The sequence below is a fragment of the Anser cygnoides genome, chromosome 2, assembly GCF_040182565.1.
Source record: "Anser cygnoides isolate HZ-2024a breed goose chromosome 2, Taihu_goose_T2T_genome, whole genome shotgun sequence".
In the NCBI taxonomy this organism is placed as follows: Eukaryota; Metazoa; Chordata; class Aves; order Anseriformes; family Anatidae; genus Anser; species Anser cygnoides.
In genome coordinates, this window is record NC_089874.1 from 100,230,289 (window position 1) to 100,256,851 (window position 26,563).

Consider the following 26,563-nt stretch of genomic DNA (forward strand, 5'->3'; position numbering starts at 1 on the left):
TGCCTGGCAGTGTTCAAGAGAGGTTTGAATAATGCCCTCAGTAACATGCTTTCACTTTTGGTTAGGTCTGAAGCAGTCAGGCAGTTGGCCTCAATGGTAGCTGTAGGTCCCTTACAACTGAACTATTCTATAAATAAAAAAGCAAAAGTATTTCCAGAACACCAATACTTTCCACTTCAGCTCTCACACATCTTAGAAAAGGCTCCTTTAAAAGGCAGAGGTAGTGATTTATGGAGCCTGAAAAGCATAAATCTAATTAAACCTTAAGATCTTTGAGTCTTACTACCCATTCTTCAGATTTTTTGAAGTCTCACCAACAGCACAAGTTCCTTTTTTTTTTTTTCCCCTCCCTTTGGCTTTTCCTTTCTCCTATCCCCCCAAAACAATTCTGTTCTCCAGAATGCTGCCCAGGCACTCCCCCCAAATAGTCAGGAAACTTCCATCTACAGTAGCCACATCTGACTTCTGAACCTGGAACCAGCTATTTTCTCTGCTCAAAAAAGAGGCTGTTTTAGTAAGGCAAAGATTTATTTATCAGTTTTCACATGTCATGTCAGACCAAATGATATTTACACAACAGTTCAAAATACACAGTATTTGGACTTTAAACAAGCAATTAACTGCAGCCTGTAACAAGCTTTACAAGCAGTATACAAATACTCACTGCTACATAATTCCAGTTAAAAACCACTATCTGCAATGCTCCCACAAGCTTCTATACCTGGAAAGTTTTAGTATATCCTTTCAAGGGGAAGTCTGCAGTTAAAAGAAGGCATATACACAAGCCTATTTAAGGTCATCACTCCAGCTGTCAGTAATTTGCTTCACTTGAAGTATCGTCTGATATACTCTTCCCTAACCCACATGATTCTTGCAATGGCCCTTCTTCAGAACTACTGTCTGCATCATCTCCTGGGTTAAATTCTTCATTTTCTTGTTTGGATTCCTCTAAAGCCAGACTTCTCAATGTCTTGAGATTGTCGGTTTCTTGCCCTGTTAACCTCTGGAAAAATGCAAAGGACAGAGAAAGTACCAAGTTCACACTGAGTAGTAGCCAGTGAAATACCGCATAAAGGATTAAACAACCAAATTTATCTATAGCATTATATACTACAATCATTTTCCTAAACTTAAACTAACACATTCAATTCACTTTTTAACCAGAGATAAGTTACATTAAGTCTAGAATAACTAGAAGACACAGTAACTTCTAGCACTTGATTAACAAACTACAACAAGTTTTTAACCTACTCTGATCTTAAGGCTCAGCTCTGCTGCCTTCTTGAACTAAAGCCTTAGAAATGAACAGCTTACAGTTAATAAGTTAACTACTGAGGGACCACAGGTAGGACCCACTACGTTAGAACCTTAAGTCATTTAATTTCTGCCTAAGTTTCACTAACAGTCAGCACTGCCTGAAAACCAAGGTCAGGTGGAACAAAGCAGTGGAGTCTTAGTGCAATTTTTTTTAGTTCAGTCCTAACTGAAAGTTAACTTGATGAAGTTTACTTCTTTCTTAATCGAGTAGTTCACAATAATCTTTAACTTAATTACCGCCTCCCCGGTCCAATCAAAGTTGAAATAATCTGCCAGGCACTTAGCCTCCTATCCCAGTTGAGAGCTCAATCTGTACAAAAACAACCTCAGTTATCATTTTCCAGGTTCCATGGCTATGTATTTTTCAGTTTCAGGAGCTGTTACAGACAATTTCTGTTTCCACAGAATCAGTGACAAGGATACCTGTCCACAGGGAACTCTGAAGTATAGCAGCTGTGTAGTTTCATCTATACCTTCGGAAGTTAACCTACTTTAGGTCTGCAATTTAAAGTGCAAAATAAATATGTATTTTTTCCTAAACTATTTACTAGCTAATGGAATCAGCCTTAGCTAGATTTTGCACTGAGACACAGTTGTCTTCCAAAACTTTGCTCAAAGTGCAGAAATGTGCTCTCCTGGCCAGTAAAAGCTTAAGTTTATATTAAAAGCTCTGTACAAAAACTCAGTGTGAGTTATCAGTTTTCTTACATGAACTTTTTTTTTATCCATTATGCGTTTGGAGGGAACAGAATTTCTTTAAATAAACTTTTTAGACCAGTCATTATTTGTTAAAATATCCTTGTTGATTTCTCACATCTTTTGCTCTACAACACTGCCTTTAAGTACCTCAATCATGCTGGTCATATAATGCACATGTTCAGCCAGTGACATTAGTTCTTCGTTCTCTTCCTTTAGGCGGGCAATTTCACCATCTTTTTGTTCAATTTCTTTGTGCAACTGTGTTCAAGAAACAAGATGTTAAAACAGAAGGACAATAGCCAGTGGTACCAAAGTTCCTTATCTTTCACTAGCTACCTTTTCATTTTCTTGAAGAACCTCATACAGAGCCTTCCTCCTTTCTTCAGCCACTTCCTTCCAGTATTGAGATGAAGGACTTTCTGAAGTAAGAAGATACAGTAAGTCCATGCCTAGGACTGAACTCCGGAGATCATCTTAAGAAACCTAACCTGTATACAAGTGTTCTTTATACTGCAAGAATAAGAATTCCGTGTAGTGTTTTTCCACAGGATTTGTTGTAAATTTACAATTAGAAACATGAGTTTACAGAAGACAAAAATCCCACACTGTATTAATGGCTATACAGGCTGAGTCTTCTAGAAACTGCTTCAGGCATGACAGCATGCTGTGTTAAGACGGATGGTCACGTTTACAACTCCCAGCCTTAACTTGTACTTTATGGAAGACAGAAGTCTTATTCCCAAGTCACCATCCACACTGAACTTCAGTCTCCCATTAAACTAAAGATATTTTATACCGGTCCTGAGAAACTAGGGAGTTTCTGCAGCAGCATACTACATCAAGACAGACTTTCATTTTAACTTAGTCATCTGAAAGCTTGTAGATAAGCTAAAATAATGAACTACTGGACTTCTCAGCACTGCACACAATGAGTTTACGGTAACTGGTATCTGGAACTACTGAACAGCAGACAGATATACTTTATTCACCATACTACAGAGGAAATACCCACTAAGTGTAACATAAAAACACAAAATGCTTATCTAGCTGACAAAGAAACCATGCTTCAAGTTAGAATGCTATGCTCCCATCAGGATGTTAAGTGGAACAAAATATTTCAAGAATTACCACATACTTTTAATGAGATCTACAGCTTGAATGGCATCATCTATATTCTCATTTTCTTGCTCTTTGTCCACAGGCACCTCAGCTTTACAAGTTGAGGAAGTCAACTTGTTATTCCAGAGTTTCCTTTTGACTGAAGATTTCTTCTGCGTAAGACACACAGGTTTAACTTCTAAGCAGTTTAAAAAAACAGAACTTAATTTAAGTCAGCTTACCCATAACAACAAGCAAGTCTACCAGCTCCAGTTTCTTTACTAGTTCAAGCTTACAGACAACATCCTTAATAAACATGCTTAACACAAGAAGAGTGTCGAACATTTTTCCTGAAGTACTCCAAGGTAACTAGTTTTTAATATTATTACTAAAATAGTAAGCCTCAGTGGCTAGTAAGCCACTAGTTAGTGGATTCTATGCTTTTTCCATTAAAGTTCAAAAGCATTTCACTACAAGTAGAAATAACTACACAACTACAAGTGATCTTCTAATGCATACCTCTTTACTTCTGCCAACCAGGCAACCTTTTGCTGAAGGCTGAATCATTTTAAGAGTCTGTCTTGGGGCAGCACTGCATGCAGCGTCTGTGAAGTATTTCTGAAAAGACAAACCTTGCTTCAGAGGGCTGCCACACTTTTCTACATAAACAGAAACTCACAAGTTTATCATGCGTCCACTACTATAACCCATGGCTCATCTCTTCCAGAAAAGATGATACTTAAGCCTATTTCAAGGCTTGTGCAAAAAAGGGATCTAATCATTTACAGCAGAGATGATCTTAATCATATGAAGTTATGCTCAGTCTCTACCCTTAGCCTTCATAAGGGAACCTGAAGAAGTCATAGCAGAAATATTATGACTAGATTTCAAGGCCATTTAAAATGCAGAGGCACGCATACAATATAGCTGAAGCTCCCACAGGTGTACTTGACAACAGCAGCATCAGTCTCTGAGGGGACACAGACAGAAGTGGCTGCTACTGCAAGTTTACTTAGCAAAGGCATTCACATTACTTTAAGCCATACCCGTTTTTATTACCTATGAACACACCCTCAAGTGGCGCTCATTTAAATAGACATGTTGCTTCAATTATCCACCAAACTAGAGTTAAGGGCTTCCTTGCTTGGATCCAGACAGGCCATTGTTTTGTATAAACAGTATGTTTATCACCTTTCTTGTCATGCATAAATACCTATTTCCTGCATTAAAGATTTCTGATTGGGTTGGTTACATGGCCACCATGGGATAGCAAACAATGGCAGACAACCAAGCAAAAACAGCCAGAATACAATGCCACACCAGCGTGAGAAAGTTACTGATTCACACTGTACTTCGTATGACAAGAGTTCGCCTTTCCCACGGTAGTTTCTGCCACCAATTACCCTGCTGTTGAACTGCAGGACAAACACTAACTACTGTGGGAACAGGAATCACGCCGTGTGTCAGACACTGCTTGCTGCTATTGAGGATTAGAGTTAAGTATACTCCGCCAAAGAACTATTGACCAATACCTGAGTTAACCCATGGCACATAAGTATTTATGTGAAATTACAAGAAGCCTGACCTATCAAATGGCTGCTGTCATTAATACCATAAATTCTCATTACAGTCTCTCTACCCTCATGATAGAGGCTATTAGACTATTTTATATTGCATTTGTACAACTCCAATTAGGGTCTACATTTAGCCACAAAATAGTCTTGTACCAAGAGTAAGTGAATTATAAACTTGGGTAACTTCTAATCAGTTATCTCTTAAAAAAAGAAAGTTAGTGGAAACATCAATTCCAAGGCAACTATAGTTCTTTAAGCTGGCTTGGAAAGAAACCTACTTACATACTTCAGTTAAAAGCATGCTCAGGTCAAGATGGATTTAGTTCTAAAAGTTCCTCCCAATAAAGGGTAAAGGTTATAAAGCTTACTTTGCAGAGTCCTAGCAGCTAGACTGATTCGGTACTTGAAATACAACAGGTAGCTGGCATCTAAAAGTCACATGGACAGATAGCAAGCTACCTCAATGTCAAATTAAAACAGCTTGTTGAGCATTTAAAAAAGTAGCCACGAACACATATGCCCGAGCAGGACACAGCGTTCCCAAGCCAACACACTTCACACCAGGACATTACCCAAGCCAACAGGAGGTAAATCAGGTGGGAACACACTGCAACAGATTCCTCTGCATTCGGATACAAAGCTCGTGTCAGACTGACAGGCCGCTTCCCAGACACTGGCCTGTACAGTGCCTGAACAGGGCAAGTAGTATGTTCTGGGCAACCTTGATGAATTTCATCTTTATGCGGGCAGCCTTGACAAATTTCAGCATGTATTTTCTATTCTTTATCTGCCTCTGTACCTCAGTTGCAACACGTCAGAGCTTATACCTGCAAAGATCCCGATGACTTCTCCGCGTTCAACTTTTGTTTCATTTTGGAATTCATAGGATCACTACAGAGGAAAAAAAAATAAATAAACAGATATAGAGATGAGCACGTTTGGCTGCAACTGTGCTTCAGAAACACCGGAGTACCGCAACACCACCTCAGAAACAGCGTAACACCGCCACATCGCCTCATAGCCCCTTACCACAGCACTGAAACCCCGCACAGCTCACACGGTTACCGAGCCCCGGCGGCCCACAGCCGGCTGAGGAGGGCACTTGGGAGCGGGACACCCCCCCACCCCCATGCCGCTGCCCGCCCACCCTGCCCCTCAGGGAGCCGCACACCCAAAATGGCGGGAGCGCAGCGCAGCGCCCGCCCCCCCCCCCCGACTCCACGGCCCCGCCCCCCGCCGCCGCGCAGCCAATGGGGAGCCGAGCCCGCAGCCCGCCAAGCCCCGAACGCCGCAACGCTGCCGCCCGCCCGCGGCCCGTCCCTAACGGCCCCAGTGCAAGCGCGGCGCGTGCCCAATGGCTGCAGCCCCCCGCGCGCGCGCCCCCTCACCCGCCCGGCGCCCGCTCCCCGCCAGCAGCAATACCCGCGCGCTCCCCGCAGCGGGCCGCACCCTATAAAGCGGCGCGGCTGCGGCGCCGCGGGTTCCCGCCTCCCCTCCCGTCACGTGACCCCGAGCCAATCGCAGGCCGCGCTGGCCCCCCCTTTTCCCCGCCTCGCCGGCGGAGCCACGCCCCTCCCGCCGGCGGCGCCGGGGCCCCTGTGGTGGCGGGGTGGGTGTGTCGTGAGGGAACCGCTGCCGCCCGCCTGAGGCGTTTTGTTTATCCTAAGGTTATCTTCTGCTGACTTGCCAGTAAGCATCCGCAGAGTGAAGGTCACACTCCTCGGAATCAAGGTCTCGCCGCTAGCCTTGGAAAGCCGTCAATGTTTTTTCCAGGCAGTATTATGAAGCTATTAGGAATTATTATAATTACAGGCTGAAGTATTAATTTAGCATACCACCGTCAGTCTTCGGTTTGGAAATAAACTGTATGACACGAGGATGTCTTGAGAGTCGTGGTCTGAAAAAAAATATAAAAAATGAATTAAGAAATCTGTAAACAAGTACAAGGAAATAAAGCTGATCTCTCTTGCATAAACTTGCTCAGTCTCCCGGTGACCCATTTAAACTCTAATTGTCCACAACATCCTCTGGCAAAGTGGTTCCAGAGCTCAAACAGCCATTGTCTGAAGAGCCCCCGCCTTTTTTTGTTCTTTTGCGCCCGGTTCCCATAGCTTCACTTGATGTCCCCAGGCCTTGAACTGGAAATGATAACAAACAACCAGCCCTCATCTACCTTCTCCTTTCACAGATCCCCTTCCAGTTCTTTCTCCGAGGTCTGCTCCATCATTCCTGTTCCATCTTTCTGCTCTTCTGGGAGCTACATGACATTTTTTAACCTTTGCCTTTTTAACCACTGCAGAACATTGGTCTGGTATTTTTGTGGAAATGTCTGTCATAACTCTGAGATCTTATTCTGTAATTATGTTCACTTCAAAGCATGTTATCCAACAAGTAAAATTAAGATTTATTCCCCCTATGTATCTTCATTTACATTTATTTACTATGAACTTCACTGGCTGTTGTATCCTGTCACAAAATTCCGTAACACCCTTCTGCATTTTTTCACTCAGCCCTATTCCTATTATCTTGAATAATGTAGTGCCATCAGCAAACTGTCACCTCAGTAAGCTTTGTCTTTAAATAAAGTAAGCTTTATGAAGAAAACAGAAACAATACATGAAGAAATGTCTATCTAAATTACTATTGCTTTGTTATAGTTGTAAAAAAAGTGTTCATGCTTTAATTTAAATCTTGTTGATTTTAGAATAAATTTTTAAATTTCCATATTCCAAAACACTAGCAGATATACTAAACTCTGATTAAAGATTGACATAATTCTTTCCAGCATTAAATCTCCTTTCAGAAGGATGTGGTTATGGGTAAAGTACACATAAAAAAAATAGAAATGATTTTAATATATGAAATATAAATACAACATAAAATATTGTTATCTAACAATATAAATATTCAGCATTTTTAATAAAATACACAGCATGAACTGCATTATATACATTTTTAAAATTATATGCATGCATAGATTTATATTCATGAAAGGCAATACTATTTTACAAAGCGATTTTATGGCCGCGATACAATATATGTAATGCTAACGTTCTCAAGTGAAACCTACTTAAAGATTGCCTTTTCAAAATTCAATTTTAATTTATAAAAAGCTTTTCAGGTAAACTTACAGCTCAGAAGTGGAAGAACTGCTTTTGGAAATGTTGATAATTGGAAAGGGCCAAGGTAGTGGGCGATGGTTCTGATGTGACAGTTCTGTTTGTTTGTCCTTTTAATCTGTTCCTTGCTGGAGGCATATGATCTGGAGTTTTTTTACAAAGGTGCCACTCCTTCAATTTATCCAGCTGAAGAACACGTCCTGTAATGAACCGCTGTGTCTCAAGAGTTTTCCTTCTGTTCAGTTTCTTCAGTTTGAAAGCTTTGTAAAGAATCCCTTCACCATGTCAGAAAGAACACCGAGAGCTTATTATTAGAAGCTTATTCATAGTCTAACTGTGGGAACCAGCATAATTATATATAAAAACAAATCTCACAAAAAGGTTTCAGGTTGCTTTTTTTTTTTTTTTTTGGTAATAATTCCCATTTTTGTGACTGAAAGTTACATTTAATTAGGGGTTTTTACCTAAAAAAATCTGTCAAGTCCAAGACTAGCAGAATATACCTTTCTTCAGATTGAGTGCAATATTCTGCCAGTTCAACTTGTTTGTTTCATAAAAAATATAACTCGGTGTGATGAATACTCATGACTATTTGCACTTCAAGTGAGCCTGAGCAAACACGCTGAGGTTTCCCATAGAGCTCAGCCAATTTGTTAGATTGTTCGCGGCAGCGGAGAATGTGTACTTTTTAGGGCTTTTATACTGTACTGCTGTTGATAAATGTTATCGGTTCTTACAGCACATAATGTGTGTGGAAACTTCCTAAGCATTGTACAGCAGAGCTCACTGGAAGGTTTGGACTTAGCTGTCTGAATCAAGTACTGGCAAAATGGTATTTTATTTGACAGTCGTATTGTGCCTTTTGTCAAGGCCTTTCTTTTAATCCACAGAATTAGCAAGCTCTGGGGTACTTAAATACTCTTTCTATTTCTACCCGCTACATTTAACGCAGGTAAATTAAATTGTTATTTTGTATCACGTAAATTTCCTTATTACATAAATATCATAAATGCTTTCCTATGTATTTAATGTATTTAATATAAACAACTACTGCGACTGTTCTAGATGCAGAGAACTACTGCGGGGAGGGTTCAGGAGACCCAGTGCAGCGCTGCGCCTCTGAAGCATGTGAACATCTTATCTCAGTCCTGCTCTGGGTGCAAGCCAGAAAGTAGGAGTGAAGCCCTGAGGCTGGGTTTTGGATCTTTGAATCAGCAAACAGGAACTGTGGCTCTCGGGTTGCCTTGCTTCCCTTCTCCTGTCTCTTCTGTCCAATAAAAGTGCCGTTTATTTTAGGGGGTGAAAAGAAAAGCTGAGAAATCCTGGGCTGCAGTGAATTATTCGCTGCTCTTACCCAACACCTTGCTCAGCTGTCGTCTTCTGCGAGACTTGGCTCCCAACTTGGCATCTTTTGGGGATTCCTCAGAACTCCCCAGAAAGCTCGGAAGAAAAAAACACAAAAACCGTGGGCATCCTGAGCGGACTGAGCACGCAGCGCTCCTGCCCCCGGCCTGCCGGTGTGCCTCAGCGTGCCCGTGGAAAGCTCCCCTGCCATCCATCCCCTGGGTGACACTAGGTGGCAGCGTGGCCCCGCTTTGACCAGCGCTTCCCCACCCTCGCAGTGCCGGTTCTGTGGCGTTACCTCGTGTTTACGGGTGTTTTGGGTGTTAACTCACGAGTGCGTGACCTGTCTTCTTTTCCCTAGGTTTCCCTGCATCCTGGCAAAGCAGGTTTTCTATAATGGCCGCTGCTGTAAATGAAATCTTTCCAGAGAGTTTGCAGTTTCTTTCTGTGAGATTGTCCTGTTAATAGTGATCAATCCGAGGGGAAAGATTAAAAGAAAAAATCTACATCTCACCTTCTGATTTTTTCCTTAGTACTGTGTGAGTTGCTAAGAAATCCCATAAAGGACAGTTAGGTCCTAATCTCAGTGATGTATTTACCTGGAAAAAAACACCATTTGCCTGCTGCTTTAAGATTTAAAAATGAACCATTCCCTACAAAGGCTAGGAATTGATTAATCTAAAGCTAATTCCAATTCTGTTGACTGACAGTACTTAGAATACTGTTTTCAGACTCAATAATTAAAGCAAGTTGTTTCAAATTTTACTCTTGTGCTCGCAAGCACCTGCTGAGCAAACACAAAAACTACATTGGAACATAACTACCTTTGTCATGCTAGTGCACCTGTCTAATGAAGACAAATGCATTTGCACAGCACTAGCTGAGAACATAAGTTAAAAATGACACAGCAGAGTAACAAAGAGTCAATTGTCTTTCAGACACCAAAACAATTTGTCCGATGGAATTTGAATCACAGGTTTGTGTACAAATTGCAGGCAGAGACCCTTGCTTTTAACATGCAGTCCAGATATTCTCAGAATAAATGCTACAGTTTTAGAGATGAGACATGTATTTCTTAAACAAAACCAGACCCATGCTGTTTAAGAGATCCTGACCACCACACTCAAAGAGGCAATTGTCTGTGTGCCCATGTTTGGGGATGCTGTCTTCTCAGCTAAGGTGCTGAGAACCTTTAGCTATTTTTGACATCATAACTGCACATACTCAGCACTCCTAAACAGGTCAGAAAAGCACAAAGCGGGCAAGTGAAAAATGAAAAACAAATAATCGTCTTTATTTATATATATATATACAAATATAATTATTAAGATAGAACAAACCCATCAAAAAGTAGGTGTAGTTCAGCGAAGTCAAGGATCAATACCTCACATGCCCAAGAATGTATGGTCCATTTTATGACCAGAGTCCTACAGCTAGAAGGCGGGACGCAGGGAAATGATGAATGAAGCTTAACGCTGCAGCAATAGCTGTGCGGTGGATGCACAGTTGTCCACAGCATGCTGTAAGGAATGTTTTCCACATCAAACATTGCCATTTCTCTACACAAAAGCATTCCTGTTATGCCTTAGAAACTAATGTTTGCTCTAAAGATAGAACAGAGTGAATTACAGTATTCTCTGAAGTACATGAAAGAGTTTTAATTGCCACTAATTTGTCTTGTTTGAATTTACAAAGGAATACTAATTTATTTTTGCCTCATGCATAAGCATTTGGCACTGAATTAATCATAGTTCTGTGTTTGAAGTGAGTAGCTTCAGGGCTGATAGTACTTCTAACATATGCGGCCAGTACAATACAAAAGGGAAGTATAAACAGAAAGATAACAGGCTCCATCTCATCTGCTCCTATCTACGTCTGTAATTTATATATCAATTTGTTATAATCCTTTAAAAAATAAAACTAATTATTAAGTTGGGAATTTAGAGCATTGGCATTAGAGTACAATCTTGCCCACATGCTTATAAGTAAACTTTTAATTCTGAAAACAGGAGATAGAATCTGAAATCGTATCAATTTTGAAAAAATAAATAACCAAGGTGTTTCTATAAAGTTATCAATCCTCTTTAATTTGCAGAAAAGCCCACAACGTATCATGTAACATACATGTGAAAAAGTACAGTGCTTAACTTCACTGAAAACAGCAAGAAAACAGTTAAATGGAGAATAGAAATACAAGTTTATCACAGCAGAAAATAAAATATGTATATATAAGCAACCAACTTGCAGTTGCAAGTGCTTGCAGTGCTTCTCAAAACTACATTTCTCAAACATCTCTCTATCTCCCAAGGAAAACTATAGCAATAATATGTTTTTGTGACAAGGTCTTTCCTTCACGGGCAGCTGTTGGCCATGCTGCCTGATTCTGTGTTTCTCCAGGGTGACAGCTGAGCACTGTCACCCCTCTGCTGCTCGACAGAAGCCCCTGGGGATCTGCAGACATTCGATTCCCAAAGGGCTACAGGACTACAGTGACACAGTAGCGAAGTCCTTCTCACATTGAGTGGAAGAAAGATGAAAGGACACCAGCTCATTTGTATGTGCAGCTTTAACCAAGCTGACCCAGGCCACTGACCGTTTAGCTCAGCCTGGATTTTACATGCACGAGAAACACAATTTTTTGCTGTGCTAATGGGATTGAAGCCTAAAAAAGAACTATCACGTATTTTGCATATACTGCCACAACCTACTTGTCGTGTTTGTTTTGTATACCACCCACATTTCTGCCTCCTTCCCTTCATGATGAAGTTTATACTGATTGAAACAAGATTTGAAGAGAGAGGCAGTCTCTCATTAGACCAAATGACACAGTTGTAAAAAACACACTGGCACACAAGCACACAAGCCTCTTTTATAAACGATACAAAGTTGCATAACCACAAGGAAGAATAACAATATACAATTGTCAAGAAAATTATACAATTGTAAAGAGAACTGTACAATTGTCAAGAGAATTATAGATCAATATCATTTAAACATTTATTTTGCTAGGTCTTAACTCCCGTCATTCAGGAGCAGCAATGCTACTTAAGTAATAATGTATGTTATTTTAACTAAGATGTTGATGTATTATTTTTCTACTTTTTTTTTTTCTACTATATGAGCTGTGCTTTTTTATACTATGTAATATACTTTTTCCTACTCTAAGAGCTTCATCGTTGTGCACTATGGAGGGAAAGAAGCACAATGTAGGACAAGACAGCTATTACTTATGGCTTTCTTAGTGCAGGTATTTCTGTGCATATCCTCATATGTATGATAAACATATTTTAGTTGTTTGGACTTCTTATTTGTGTAAACATTGCCAGGATATCTTTACTAGCCAATGGACGAGAAGAAAAAATCCTTCACAGAGTTTGGTAAGGGAGGAGGAGCACCAATCTATGCACAAGCAACTCAGAGCAACTTTAGGCCCTATCCCCTTCTGAATTTCTGTGAGAGGATTTGAGCGGCCTCTCGAAAGCCCTCAAGAAGAAACACTGCTCTTGTGCCAGCACGACATTCAACACAAATTTTTGGACTCGATCCTTTGCCCGGGGCTGGGCAGCTGCCCAATCCCTTGTGCAAAGGACAGGAGCTGTGGCCGTATCCCTGTCCTTACGGCTCCCTGGAGAGGGCAGCTGGAGTCGCTGGGCTGGAAGAAAGCTCCTTCCTTTCTCCTTGGCAGGCAGGCGAGGTGCCAGTTCCCTCAGAGGGCTTTCCGTGCCGGGGCAAATCCCCCCGCAGCCGCCCCGCTGTGCTGGGCCTGCTTTGTATCGGTCACGGCAGCCCAGCGCGGGTCATGGGCTGAGCACGAGTCAGAGCTTAAAATAGCAGGGGACGCAGATCGGGGTTTCATGCTGCAGCGCAACAAACAAAACTGCTCTGACTGCAAAAGGGGGATCTAAACTCAGCTCTCGTTACGGCCAGGCTGATGTTTTCATTAAACAATGTTGGTGTTTTGAAATAGTCCTGGCGATCTAGAGGTACTGTAATGCTACTTTTTAGACACGCTGCTTTTTTACCTCTGCTCACGGGGTTGTTTTCAATAGGCATTGACACTAGCAGTGAGCACTCTTTCAGCAGCCCCCAAGTGGGTAAGAAATGGTCTCTTTATGGCCTGTTCAAAACAACAGGGGAGTGTCCCTGCAACAGGGAAGGCAAGATGGAGTGTCTGACTCAGAGGGCTTGCCTAATGGTGGGGGAAGATGAGGAGATCTAAGGGCCAAGGCACAACAGCTCCCTGTGAGACAGGCACTGGGAAGGCATCTGAGGGAGTGTGCAAAGGAGAGGTGAGCTAAAGGGAAATAGCCAGCAGGAAGAGTCGTGAAGCGACAAAGGAAACCAGCAGAGACAAGTAAGAGCAGAGTGCAGATAAAGAAAAGAAAAAAAAGGACTGAAATTTACAGGAGTTTATCAGAGAGTGCCCATCGCCATGCTCTGCGGGCTCTGAAACACAACCAAACAAGCCAGACAGTGCCTGCACTTGCCTTCTGCTTGTCATCTTGTGTAACACCCTTTCGGCTCTTGTGAGTCACGGACACCACCAGGGGGAAGGTGGGAGAGGTGCCTTCACCCCAGCAACCTATTTTTTACTGTAGTGGCGACAGACCATTGCGAAACAGCAAGTCACGGCCAGCACAAGGCAAACCTGAGCTCCCCAGCATTTCAGAGGCACCCTCCATTTTGGGTGGCGAGGCTTTCCCTGCCATGCCTGGGGGGGGCGAGGAGGGGTGGATAGTCAAAATGCCCAGACACTGAGGTGAAAATGTATTTGCTGCCTACTGGTCGCTTGCAATTTAAAGAAATGCTGGAAAACGTGAACCGTGCCCTTGCTTCTCTTTCATGGCGGAGGAGGTGCGAGGAGGGAGGTGTAAGCCTTTCCTTCAGCACAGGAATACAAACACCTACCTTTCTTCAAGGATCAGGCTGAAATAGCAACTATTTATTTCTGACAAAAACAAACAAACAAAAACGAGCAGACCTCCTCAGGACGCACCTCAGCCGCCACAGAGGCGCATGTACAGGGGCAGGCGGGGGCTGCTGCTGCCAGGGCTGTGCTTGTGGGGGGTCATCACCTCACACATTACGGTCAGGGACGTTTTTTTTATTTTTAATTCACAGTTTGCTTTGCGCACACAGCTGACAAACTCCTCTGGGCGGAACTGAACGAGAAGGAGCCGCCACAGGCCCAGGGGCAGGTACCACACAAGATGGGGGGGGAGCGAGGGGGTGCCCCCCCCCCCCAACTGCGTTGAGCAACCCCATCCGGGGCCTTGTCCCGCGGCCCTGCGGGTCACGGCGGCGGGGGGAGGGAGGAGCGGCCGAGAGGGACCCCTTTTCTTGGCGTGGCGATGGGTCGGAGCCGCCCTCACGCTGCCGCTCTCTCTTTTTCAACCTCTAAAAAAAATGAGGTCCCGCGGCTCACGAGGCCACCGCGGAGCTTCCCAGCGCGTGTAACGCGATTCTGTACTTCGCGGCCCCCCCTCCGCGGTGCCTGGCGCTTGGTACGCGCCGCCGGGCGGCTGCTGCGCGCTGCGGGCAGGGCGGCGCCTGTGTGACTCAGGCGCTGCCATCTTGCGGGCTGGGTGGCGGCGCGCAGCTCCCGTCCCTCCGCGCTCCCGGTGCCGCCGAGCCCCAGGCGCAGCCCGCGGCGCTCCCGCTGCCCTCCGGCCGCAGCCCTCCGAGGACCACCCGGCGCCGCCCGGGCGAAGGGAGCCCTCCGCCGGCGTCTCTATGCCCGCCGCCCTCCGTAGGAGCCACTAGCGCAGGGCCCGCCGCCTCCTTCTCCTCCTCCTCCTCTTCATCCTCCTCCTCCTCCTCCTCCCTCCGCCACCATTTCCCCCGTCAGCGGGGCGCTGAGCTAGGCTATGGGGACCAGGCTGGGGCTGAGCGGCGGCAGAGCGGGCGGCCCGGTCAGCGCGTCCACCGCAGCGGGGATGGGGGGGCTCGGCGGCTTCGTGGCTTTATCTTGACATGGCTCCCCGCCGTGCCGCCAGCACCGCCGCCGCCTCCGCTGCTCCTCCTGCGCCCGCCGGCTGCGGGTAGCGAGCGAGACACGGGCTCGGCCTCCTGTCGGAGTCTCTCAGCCTCTCGGTTAAGTTGGGGGGAAGTTTTGGGAGGGGGTTTCTTTTTTTTTTTTTTCTTTTTTTCCTTTTAATTTCCTTCTGTTTTCTTCTTTTACCCTTAAGGGGGGGGGTTAATATTCCTTTCCCCTCTTTCTTAACCCGGTCCGACGAATTCGCTAACCGAAAAACCTTAAAACCCCTACCAATCAAACGCCTCGTGTGGGGGGAAAAATGCCTGGAGAGAGAAAGAAAATCACCTGATAATCGTGGGGCTTGCTTTAAGGGGGTGGGGAGGGTCTTTCCGAGGTTTAAAATTGCAGCCTCGGCTTGCAATTAAAAAAAACTCGCAAATTTTTGTTTTTTTTTTCGGCACCAAAATCTGTTTGGCGAGAAAAAGCGGAAGCGAAACTCTCTCCATGTTTTCCAAGTCGTGACCATGAAGTGAGAGGGGAAACGCCGTGCTACTGTGGGTGTCCCGCCGCAGCCTCTGTAGAGAGAGGCCTGAGGAGAAGCAGGAAGCGTTGGCCATGCACAGCCTCGGCTAACTGTGCTCGCTGTGGGGCTCAGCAGCAGCAGGGAGAGAAGGATCCCCGGGGGATCAGCAGCCCAGGGAGCCTGCGAGGTGTTAGGGAATGTAGGGCTCTCGCGCTGGTAAGGAGCCTGGGTTTGGGGCGTCGGTTTGGGGTTTAGTCTCTAGGTGAGATAATAGTGTCCCTTAACCCATGCCAGCTTCTCGTCTGTGGCCATCATGATCCCTCTTCCCTTTGGCAGCAGTAGCCTTAGGGCAGCGATGTGCCCGATGATGAGCAGAATGGTGTTAGAAGTGACTCCGCTGTTTTTTCTCTTTGCTTCCCTGCAAACCAGCGCTGTGTTGTCTGTAGTTAATTTTGTTGTTGGCAGAGAAATGTCATACTTCCCAGGATGTGCACTCCTCCTTTGCACCCTTTTCTCTGCTTTCCACCAAGTGTAATCGTTTTAAAGAAGAAAAAAAAAAAAGACAGGCAACATAGCAGTAGTGGAAATCTGAGAATAATAGTCAGTAGAGTCATGAATCCGGCTGGGGTAAAACGCAATTTATAATATCAGCTTCGTTTTTTTTGTAAGCAGAACAAAAATTACCCCCCCCCCCCCATGGATTGGGCTTGTGCCAGTTGCTTTTTATTGTACACATAAATTGTGATAAGATTTGTTTTTTTCTCCATTCTCACCCACTTATTCCTGCGGCTAAACTGTTCAAATTTGTTTTCTTTAAATTTCTTAGTTTTTTTTCTTGGTTTATGGTCAAACCTGTTTGTTGTCCAGCCATGGCTGGACAACTACTTTTGTTTCTTGACCCCTCCGATACGACTTTCTCATAAAATACTGCCTGAGGTGCGGTTTTGGGTTGCACTCGCGTTTTATCTATTCAGTCGTATTAGCAGGAATAAAATGACTTGTTTCTGTTGTACTTGAGTCTTACGAAAAAGTGCCCATAGTTTAGCGACAGTTTCCAAAGGCTTTAGTACCACCTGTATAACAAAATGGGGGACCCAAACTCCCGGAAGAAACAAGCTCTGAACAGACTTCGTGCTCAGCTTAGAAAGAAAAAAGAATCTTTAGCTGACCAGTTTGACTTCAAGATGTACATTGCCTTTGTGTTCAAGGACAAGGTAACTTGGTTTTCGTTTCTCTGCTGTTGTGTTGCAATGCAAACTTTGAGTTGACTATGCTGGGCCAAATCTTACTGCCTGATGCATCTTAAGGATATATCCTTACGTTTTGTTGAATTTTTTACATTTCCTTATTGCTAATTGGTATTGTATTTGACCAGTTCTCGTGTATTGACAGTTTGGCTTTCCTTTTCAGATGTTTGTAGTTCTGTAATGCAGAAGGTGGCAATGCCTTATTAAATGATCAGTTGGTAACTTCTGTATTGAATAAATATTTATCTGACTTGGTGCTGTACTTTATTCAGCCCAGTTGGGGTCTGAATGGCATAATGGTTTGCAGTGAAACTGTTAAGTCGAGAAAGACCTGTCTGGAATGATTGCTAACCCTACTGCATTTATCTGGTTAAAGCAGAAGGGAAAACCCAGCAGTTGAAGGGAGTGGTTGCAAAATGCAGTGTTGAAATGACCTGAGCATGTAGACACGTGAAACTGTTGCTGGCATCGTGAAAGGGAGGGAAGAGAGGAAGTCTTCATTTACTTGACTATTGTGGAAGACTACTGGATGCTGTAGATGTGGAGGATATCTCTAAAGTTAACTCTGAGCCAGAGTTGCACGAGAGTTTCTGTCCACAGGACGTGAAGAAAAGTAGATGCTTAGAATAAGTGTACTGAACAAATTGAGCGAGTGAAGATAGAAACAAATGGCAGACAAATAGACAGTAAAAGGAGGAAGTGCATGTACACGAACTCTAATATTGCTTGATCTGCTCAAATGTTCTTCTCATTCCATGGAAGTTGGTTCTAATGGAGACCGTTCTCTGAACTTAATCGGGAAGTTTCCCTAAAATTCTTAAGTCCAGTTTGCTTTTGTTCATCAATTCTAATGCAAACACTGCTGTATATAGTGACACGTTTCTAGGCACTGTCTCATAGTAATAGAGAGACTGTTGAGCTAACTTGTATTGAGAGTAGAGTTTATTTTTTCCTTCTGTGCTGTTTGTCCTAACAGTTTCCCAAGAAATATTAGGGTTTAATCAGTAATATCAATTAGATTTTCTTAGCAGATATGGGTCTTAGTATGCTTATATCAGCACCTGATTGCAGTGAATTTCTACAAAGTAGTCTGAATGTTACAACTAAAACCAAATGTCTGTTTTAAATCCTATAAAACTTGCTTATGCCTAAGTGAACTGAGGATGTCTATCTACTAGTTTGCTTAAAGTAGGTTTGCTCAGCCTGGCTTGGTCAGCAAGTACTTGCCTGTTATATGTGTTCTGGATGGGAGGGAGATGGGAGTTGGTAAAATATGTTTTGTCTGTTATATAATTGTTTAGTTAGGTTAATGCTGCTCATGAGCTATAAAATTATATATTTTATATTATTACAGAAAATTATAAATTCTGAAGTTAGCAAGAACCACTTAGAAAGGACTGTAGTTTTAATGCAGTGTGTGCTTTCTTTTTCAGAAGAAAAAGTCAGCGCTTTTTGAAGTGTCTGAAGTGATACCAGTCATGACCAATAATTATGAAGAAAATATCCTGAGAGGTGTGCGGGATTCCAGCTATTCTTTGGAAAGTTCCTTAGAGCTTCTGCAGAAGGATGTAGTACAGCTTCATGCACCCCGCTACCAGTCTATGCGCAGGGTAAAGTTGTTCTCCATACTTGCTGAGTTTTAATTTGGGTTTTAAACATTTGTATTTTTTCTTGTGAAACTTAAGGCTAATCCTGCTGCCTTATTTTCTCAACTCTTCTGCATGAAAATTCTGAAAGCATTTTTTTTGTGGGGTCTGGTTTGAAGGGTAATTTAGCGTGCACATTCTGAAATTCTGTTTAAATCTGTAGTGCTCATGCTTTACCTTTAATCTGTCTCATTGAAATATGTCTTGGGAATTATCTCTTCTGCCAGCCTTTTTATTAATAGGCATGGATAAATTCTTGCAACAACTCCTGGTTTACAACTAAGTGGTTTTGTTAGATGAATATTAGAAAGTAGTCTTTCTCAGGAATGGTAGTTTTCATAAAGTTGGAATTTACATTACCTGGATACTTACTTTAAAATTCAATGGGAGGCAAAGACGACTTGAGTGTTTTGGGAGTAATATAGAGAGAAAATCACACAAAAGTAATAAGTACCACCTTTTAACACAGTGCCTGTATAGATGAGGTGCTTATCTGTATCTCCTAATGGATGGGCTGTTAATACAGATCTTTATTAATTACAGGATGTGATCGGCTGTACCCAGGAGATGGACTTCATTCTTTGGCCTCGTAATGACATTGAGAAGATAGTCTGTCTCCTGTTCTCTCGGTGGAAGGGATCTGATGAAGCCTTTAGGCCTGTTCAGGTATTTTTTTAACTTAAGTAACATTTTGGGGGGGATGAGGTGGGGGAATCTTTGCTTAACCAGTCCATTGATGATAAGGTCTGTGACTTCTGTGAATGTTTAAGTATGTGGGCTCTTTTTTTTTTTTTGTGTAAATCACACAGTCATTTGAATTCTAAATTCTGCTTCCTATTACTACAAATTGTGACCTCGGCACAAATTGATTAAATGGAAGAGGATCTGAAATGGTATTTTTGCATTACAATTTTGCATTGAGAGAAACATTTCAAACATTTTAAATCAACTCTTCAGTAGGTATCTTTAGCTATTTACATTCAAATTTTTGGGTAACAATATGTGTATTGTTTTCTGTATGCACTCTGCAATAATAAGTTATTAGCAGAAATGTGTTGCATTGTTGATAACACAGATGTTCTGTCAGCTGAATCTCTTTTTATGGAGGCGGTTAAAGTTGCACCTTTGTTTGAATTGTTAATGTCATTGTTATGACTAATGTCAGTGTTGGCAGAATGAAACTAGGGAAATCTTTTAAGTTTTGTGCCAAGGCTCAAGGGTGTAGTTGTTGCTATGGTTTCCAATTTCATTTTGCATAGATGAGAAAAGAAACAGAGAATCAGAAGTGGTTGTAAAGCCCCAGATTGAATGAAATTAATTGCTTGTGTTTGAGTTTTCAGTTGGTAAATATTTTATCATTTTATCCCTCACGCACTGCAGGCCAAGTTTGAGTTTCATCATGGTGACTATGAAAAACAGTTTCTGCATGTTCTGAGCCGAAAGGACAAGACTGGAATTGTTGTCAACAACCCTAACCAGTCAGTGTTTCTCTTCATTGACAGACAGCACTTGCAGGTAAACTTACCCTGTCCCTCTCTTTTTCCTTTCTACCTAGAGTGTAAGCTTTTTAAGAATTGTCCTGAATGTTTTTTCTCAGGAATGTTAGTGGTTTTTAGTGGAAAAATTGATCGTGTGTTCATGCTTGCATTTCAGCAGTTTCAGAGGAAACATGCTGTAAATAGGATTCACGCATGCAAAAGCTAATTATAGGCCACAGATGTATTCATAAGATTTTATGTTCTAGTATTAAAATAAAGTTATAAAAAAAGACTTAACATTGTTTTGGAAAAAATAAAATACTGGCTTAGTTTGTGTGATACTGCATAAATAATTTAAGTGGGAAAAAATAACATAATAAAAAGAATTTAGTTGTTAAAAGGCTTTTGATTTGGCTGTTGTGTGTTTGAAATGGTGGCTTTTACATGCCTGCGTTGTTCACCCACAACCAGCAGCAAGCTGTAACCTGGGCTGGGTCTGCTGGGGTCTGTCTTTTTATTCTTGTGTAAACTTTCATGTTTAATAGCTTTTCTTTGGTTTTCTTTGCCTCTAGACTCCAAAAAACAAAGCTACAATCTTCAAGTTATGCAGCATCTGCCTGTACCTGCCACAGGAGCAGCTCACTCACTGGACGGTTGGTACCATAGAGGATCACCTCCGTCCTTACATGCCAGAGTAAGGTACTGGCCAGCAAAATGGGGAAGATCACAGAATGCAGCAGTGAATTTCCACTTTCCTCACCACTTTATTCTTTCAGAATATTAGAAGAAAATGGACTCATGTTCAGAACACTATACATTGTGAAACTTGATCATCCTGGATTTTTTTTGTCATTTGTATCTCAGAACTTTAAAAAAAAATTTTTTAGTTGTTTTCTGCATGGACCTTGTGAAAGAGAGGATGCTCTGCACACTTCTGCACTGCATCAGCATCTTACTAAAATGTGAAATGAAGGGACTGTACACTGAAACAAATGTATCTGAAAGCACAAGGTGATCATTTGTGGTGGTGTTCCCATTTGTGCTGGTCATACCCCCTAACATCTATGTTAACCATCAGTATTTGGAGGGTGAGAAATGAATGTAACGGGTTTAAAAGCCTTATAGCTTTGCTGTTAATGATTGTATCAAAGAGCACTATCAGATTCATTTTAATGAACAGAGAAGTGGCTATTACAATAGGAAGTAAATGTGGGAAAGAAGTCTTTTTTTTTTTTAAAGCAAAAAAAGCATCTCATTTAATGTGTAGGCATTTTTTGCCTTTTTTATTTTGCTGGGCCATGTCTGAGTTTACTGGCACTTTGGTTTTGGATCTCTTTCCCCAAGTTGCTGTATAACTGTATGAAAGTATTCTTTTGAGTTGGATGCATTTATACAGATGAGGCAGACCTGGAGTCTGAAGTCGCTAAAGCAGCTAAAAATAAAGTAAAATAGTAGCTGCAGAAACAATGTTGGTAGAGGATTATTTTTTCTTGAGAGTTGAGACTTGTAGACTTGCTGGTGAACTGTGCAGGAAATACTGGTTTCTAAAACATTTCTTACGGAAAACCTGTTGAGGTTTTTTTTTTTTCTTTTGGAATAGACATTATAAAACAATGTAAAATAGTGTTTGGAGTGTCAAAAGTTGATTCTGACAGAACATTTTAAGATTGTGCAATGATAAAAGGAAGACTACTGTATAGTTTTGTTGACAAAGAAGGTTCTGCTTAAGGGTTGAGTACTTTACTGGAGTAAAACTGTATAAGCCTGCTCCCTTTGGATAAAACTAGTGCTTACCTGTTTAAAACTTGTATTTAGCTTTTGTTTGGAATTGGAAAAAATTGGAACTTAAATAAATTAGGTGAAAGATGACTGGGTTTATTCGTGGGAATTCTATGAATGGAATTTTAGCAGTGTCTTACCTCAGAAGCGTTACCTGTCACAAACACTGAAAATACACAAACTGTAAAATGGTATTATGACTAACATAAAGATGAGCAGCAAAGGTGTGCTTACGTGTGCAGGGAAGATGTTTGCTTTGAAAAGTAGATGTCAGAAATAACTGTGTTAAGGGCATACTGTTGTATTGGTACATGGGTATTTCTAGTTGTTTTATCATAAAATCCTGAAAGTTAAACTGGAGCACCATAGGAAAACACAACCTGAAAGCCGCAACATTGTGTTAATACGTGCCTTACCGTACATAGAAATCAAGTCGAAAATGCTGCTGTACAAAATGCTTTGTATAACGACTTTGGAATATTTAGTCACCACCATACCTGCCGATGGTGCTTTAAGTTTTCCAGCTAGGTGTCCCATCTTAATGGCCTGTAAGACCCGGTGTTAATGTCCTCGTGAAGCCTTAGGTTTTGTAGGGCTTTGAATGTTTCATGAGTTTGGATTATGCTTCTGAAGTGCAACCCCCTTCACAATCTGTCGTTTTGGATATTGTTTCATAGTAAGAGAATATGACCGTCGTTACCTTTATTAGCAGAGCAAGTATCTTTGTTCCTAATGCAAGAAGTCACTAAAGTGACTGTTGTTCTTCATTTTGGTTTCTTCAAAACAACAACAAAAGCCTCAGTGTTGGCTTAGATGATTTCTGCAATGCTTTTCAGGTGTCAGCATTGGCATGATCCTTAATTTATAATTCTCTCATATAGAGAACAATATGTACAGTTTAATTGCTTTTGGTGTTTTGTATGGGCTACAGAAGACACTGGTTATTTGTCTACTCTTCGTGAGAGTGATCCTGGAGTTAAATGCTACGCTTTTTTGGAGAAGAAATATGTATAATACTGATTGGTAAATGGTCTGTTCAACACAACTAACAAATGCCATGTTTTGCTCTGCTATCAGATTGAATAGATGGACATAGTCATTGTGTACGTTGGAAAAAAAAAAAAGATTAAGGGGAACAACAGGCTTGAGAGCATGACAGTCTCAGACTGAGTTTATTTTTAAATCATTTGGCATCTTTGAAAGGCATCGCTTTCTCCACTTAAACAGGATGACTTCAGAGAGAGAAGATGAAACTTGAAACTGTCTCAGTATTTCTTACTGGAGCATCTAGATTAAACTCAGACTATTGTACTGGTTACTTTAGCAAAATGCACTTTGGAAGTCAATGGAAGCAATATTTATGGTGTCAGGCCCTGTCTCAGCTTAGTGGCTTTCTGGTAGAGTTCTTAACTTCAAAGTTTAGGTTTAATCTCACAAAGCTAATGCTTACAAAGCACAGTTTCTGTAAAGGGTAATTACTTTGTTCAGCAGAGCTGTGTGTAAATACAAAAAGGCCTTTTCTATAAGACAATTATCTTTATTGCCACATGCTGTCAGTTGCTTGTGTGGCTCCTGGTATCCTAATACTAGGAACTGAAATATGCTCAGTATCACCTGGATGTGTTTTACCAGGTCACCGCTTGAGGATTTCTTGAGGATCATTCTATGCTTTGTCATGCAAACCTGGCAAGTGTGAATGGGGCAGGAATAAACGTGGAGGCAGCAAAACGAAGTAGGTAGAGGCCCATTAAATTTCTTGCATCTAGATGAAATGTTTGGTGCAAGGAAGCTTGTGTTAGGTACTTCCTAGATAAGAAACATCTTACGTGTCAGCATCTAGCCTGTGTGTGGCTATAAAGCTTATCTTGGCTTTTAAAGCTTCTTCGGCTGCATGAGTGTTATCAAAAATAGATGGACATAGCTGGTTGTACAAGCCTAGTCCAAAGATAAGGAGTTGTAATAGGTCTGTAGCTATCTTGCAGTTGGTGCACTTTGCCATCTGTCAAAGCAATAAAGTGCTTCTGGAAAGCTGGTTTATTACACAAAGTTTGCTGTATTTAGCGATATGTTAGGTATTAGTAACCCTGGGATTATTCAGTGCTTTGTAAAAAAAACAAAACAAAACAAAAAAAAAACTTTTAGATCAGGCTACTGATCTCTTGCTACATGTTGATGTTTTGCATTACACTGCTAAACCTGTTAGAAACCTATTAGAAACAAATCTGGAGGAAAGATGGTAGTTCTGTTAGTATCAATTTTCTAGACTTTTTTTTCCAATTCCATCTCTAAAAGACCTGCTTGTCTGTACTTGAAACAGAGGATTAGTCTTCACCACAGGTAGGTGCTGAGTGACCTTGCGAATGACCACATTACAGGAAACGCATAGGTATAAACAGTGGAACTTGAAGTGTTTCCGAGCTTGTTTTGCTCACCTCTTATCGCTCTACGAAGACTAAACCTTACTGGTCCTCGGACCCATCTGTTGAACCTGTGGTGCCCTGCACTGGAAACTAAGCTAAGTTGCATTCCAATATATTACATCCGCAGTAAGCGGCTTCTCTTAGTGGTGTTCAAGTGTACAGTGCCTTGCTGAGACATGGTCAGTGTTCAGAATGGTGTGTATTTCAAAGAATATCATGTTCTTGGTAGCATGTTTTAGTACGGCCTAGTGTAGTAGTTTAAAAACACTTTAAAATGTGATACGACTGCCATGAACTGCATGTTGCGCAAGCTCTTTTGTGAGCTCTGCAGGCTTCCTTCCTTGCCCCACTTGTGTTTTGCTGCCAGGAGAACGCTATTTCCTTGTGCTTGTTATGTGCTGAGTCAGTAACTTGTGTGGTTAATGAGCTCCATTTCATGTTAAATCTGGATCTCTGGGGGGGTTGGATGGTAAGAATAATCTCTAGGGTTGGTTTTTTTTTTTTTTTTTTCCCGAATACAGTGTTACAGGTTTAATTTAATATTACATCAAGGTTCCTGCCAGTAGCATGAAAGCTGTTAAAGTCAAGAATTTATAGAGTACATTTACGTCCTCATGTAGCAGGTAGACATGTTACATGAATTTACTTGATTGCTATTTTCTTTTATTAGCTTCTCCATTTTCAGCTTTGCATTTAAGGAAGTAGCAAATTCAGCAGCTGCATAAGCCCACAGATTCTGGAACGAAGTATGAAATGGCTATGACTGTTTTTGGGGAAAAAAAGTATAGCATGCAAAGTTTTGAGGCGTGGTTACTAGCCTTAGTGGTGTTTATTTTAAAATTCCTTTTGTGGAACAAATTACCCTTATATTTTAGTAATCTCTACGTACAAACCACTTTCCCAAATGGTAAGGCCAAGATTATTACTTGTCCCTTAATACCACGGGTGTACGAGAAGCACGCTTCTGTGTAGAGGATTGGCCTTCCTTTGCACCTGCACTATTTGGTGCCATTCCCTCAGCTATTCCCCACTGTAGTGCACAGGGGCTGGGTGCTTTGTGTTTTGTATTTAGTGTTCAAGTCTTCCTCCTCATGGTGCTCTTGGAATACAGATTGAACTGTTTGCTGTCTGGAGTATTAGGAAAACTACACTTCCATCTACAGCAGCGGGTGCTGCTTTTTTTTTTTTTCTGCAGCGCATCTGGGAATTCAGGAGGCTGACTGTGTACAACACCGACGCTACGGAGGGGTAAAGCAGCTTCCTTCCATTAACCTGCAGAGCAACTGATACGCAAGTGTAATTTTTCTTCTGCTTGACTGAAATGCTTTTGAGGGCTGAAGATATCTATGACCTAGTTTTTCTGCTTGAAAAAAGAATTTACATATGGAAAGGTCCCTTAATTTGAGCACAGTTACTGGATGCCAACCCCCTGCTGAGCCTAGAGCATCTGCTCTACAAGCTGCTTTTCTGGACTCCTGAAAAACTCAATAGAGCTAAAAGCAGCTACTGCTCCTTTTAAGCAAAAAATGTCAGAGATCCAGATTCTTACTGCAGTGGTATGGCCTGGGTGGTAGTGTCTTAGTGAGCTAAAGCAGGGATTTTTTTTTTGGAGGATAGTCAGTGTGTTGGGTTTTACCAGAGCTTTCAGGTAATTTGCTCTTGTTATGTGAGAACTACTTATGCTGCAGTGCCCCACAGCCGCAGCTTCTCAGGACCAGGGTTAGGAGTTGTTCAGTTCCCATCACACAATCACAAAGTAATAACTATCATTATGTTCTCCTTGATCTCTTATGGAGCAAAATGAGAATTAAAGCCCTTTTTCCTTCATACCCATGAAGAGTGAGGTAAGGGGGAGCTTTGGGGGCTTCTGTTTTTCCTCACCAGATGGTCTCTGCAGATAGAGAAAAGATCTGAAATGGTTGGAGATAAAATGCAATCAGAAGTTCCTACGTATCCCTGGCAGTGGCTCAGAGCCAGTCAGTGCAGCAGAACAGGACCTCACTGCTGCTCAGAACAGTTACTTAACAACCTAATTCTAACTTCTGCCCCCTCCCCTGTTCCCTACAAGTGGCTTGTGCCAATTTGAGATTTGTGAACCAACTAACTCGTAACTAAATGGGCAGAGTAACCTAGGTGAGGCAGCTCAGCTGTGAGACCCTTGTGAGACCCTTTTATTGATTCCTCATTTTCAAGGGATCTGTAATGCACAGTTCCACCATGGCACAACTACGCAGGTGTCAGCCTGAATGCATTCACGCGACAGACAGCAGCGATGCGAAACCAGCATGAAACGTTTTGCTGACCGATATATGGCATGCAGTGGGAAGCTGCCGTTGCTTTAA

General features: G+C 42.1%; 2 protein-coding genes across 7 annotated transcripts; one reads left to right on the forward strand and one right to left on the reverse strand.

The window, feature by feature from the left end:
- Window positions 1-509: 509 nt before the first annotated feature.
- Window positions 510-6,194, reverse strand: GMNN (geminin DNA replication inhibitor). Of its 6 annotated transcripts, none has more exons than XM_066992712.1 (7): window positions 6,138-6,194; window positions 5,516-5,579; window positions 3,634-3,732; window positions 3,152-3,287; window positions 2,353-2,435; window positions 2,164-2,274; window positions 510-1,003 (listed from the first exon to the last, which is right to left on the reverse strand). In XM_066992712.1, exons 2-7 carry the CDS (start codon window positions 5,570-5,572, stop codon window positions 812-814), a joined length of 678 nt encoding a protein of 225 aa, XP_066848813.1. In that variant the 5' UTR covers window positions 5,573-5,579; window positions 6,138-6,194; the 3' UTR covers window positions 510-811. The 6 variants fall into 6 exon arrangements, with proteins under 6 accessions (XP_066848813.1, XP_066848814.1, XP_066848812.1 ...); XM_066992713.1 differs by having other exon boundaries at window positions 6,111-6,178; XM_066992711.1 differs by having other exon boundaries at window positions 6,077-6,165.
- An 8,511-nt stretch (window positions 6,195-14,705) lies between these two features.
- Window positions 14,706-21,891, forward strand: C2H6orf62 (chromosome 2 C6orf62 homolog). Its single transcript, XM_013181196.3, has 5 exons — window positions 14,706-16,865; window positions 18,332-18,508; window positions 19,088-19,210; window positions 19,925-20,059; window positions 20,595-21,891. Exons 1-5 carry the CDS (start codon window positions 16,737-16,739, stop codon window positions 20,718-20,720), a joined length of 690 nt encoding a protein of 229 aa, XP_013036650.1. The 5' UTR covers window positions 14,706-16,736; the 3' UTR covers window positions 20,721-21,891.
- The last annotated feature ends 4,672 nt before the right edge of the window (window positions 21,892-26,563 follow it).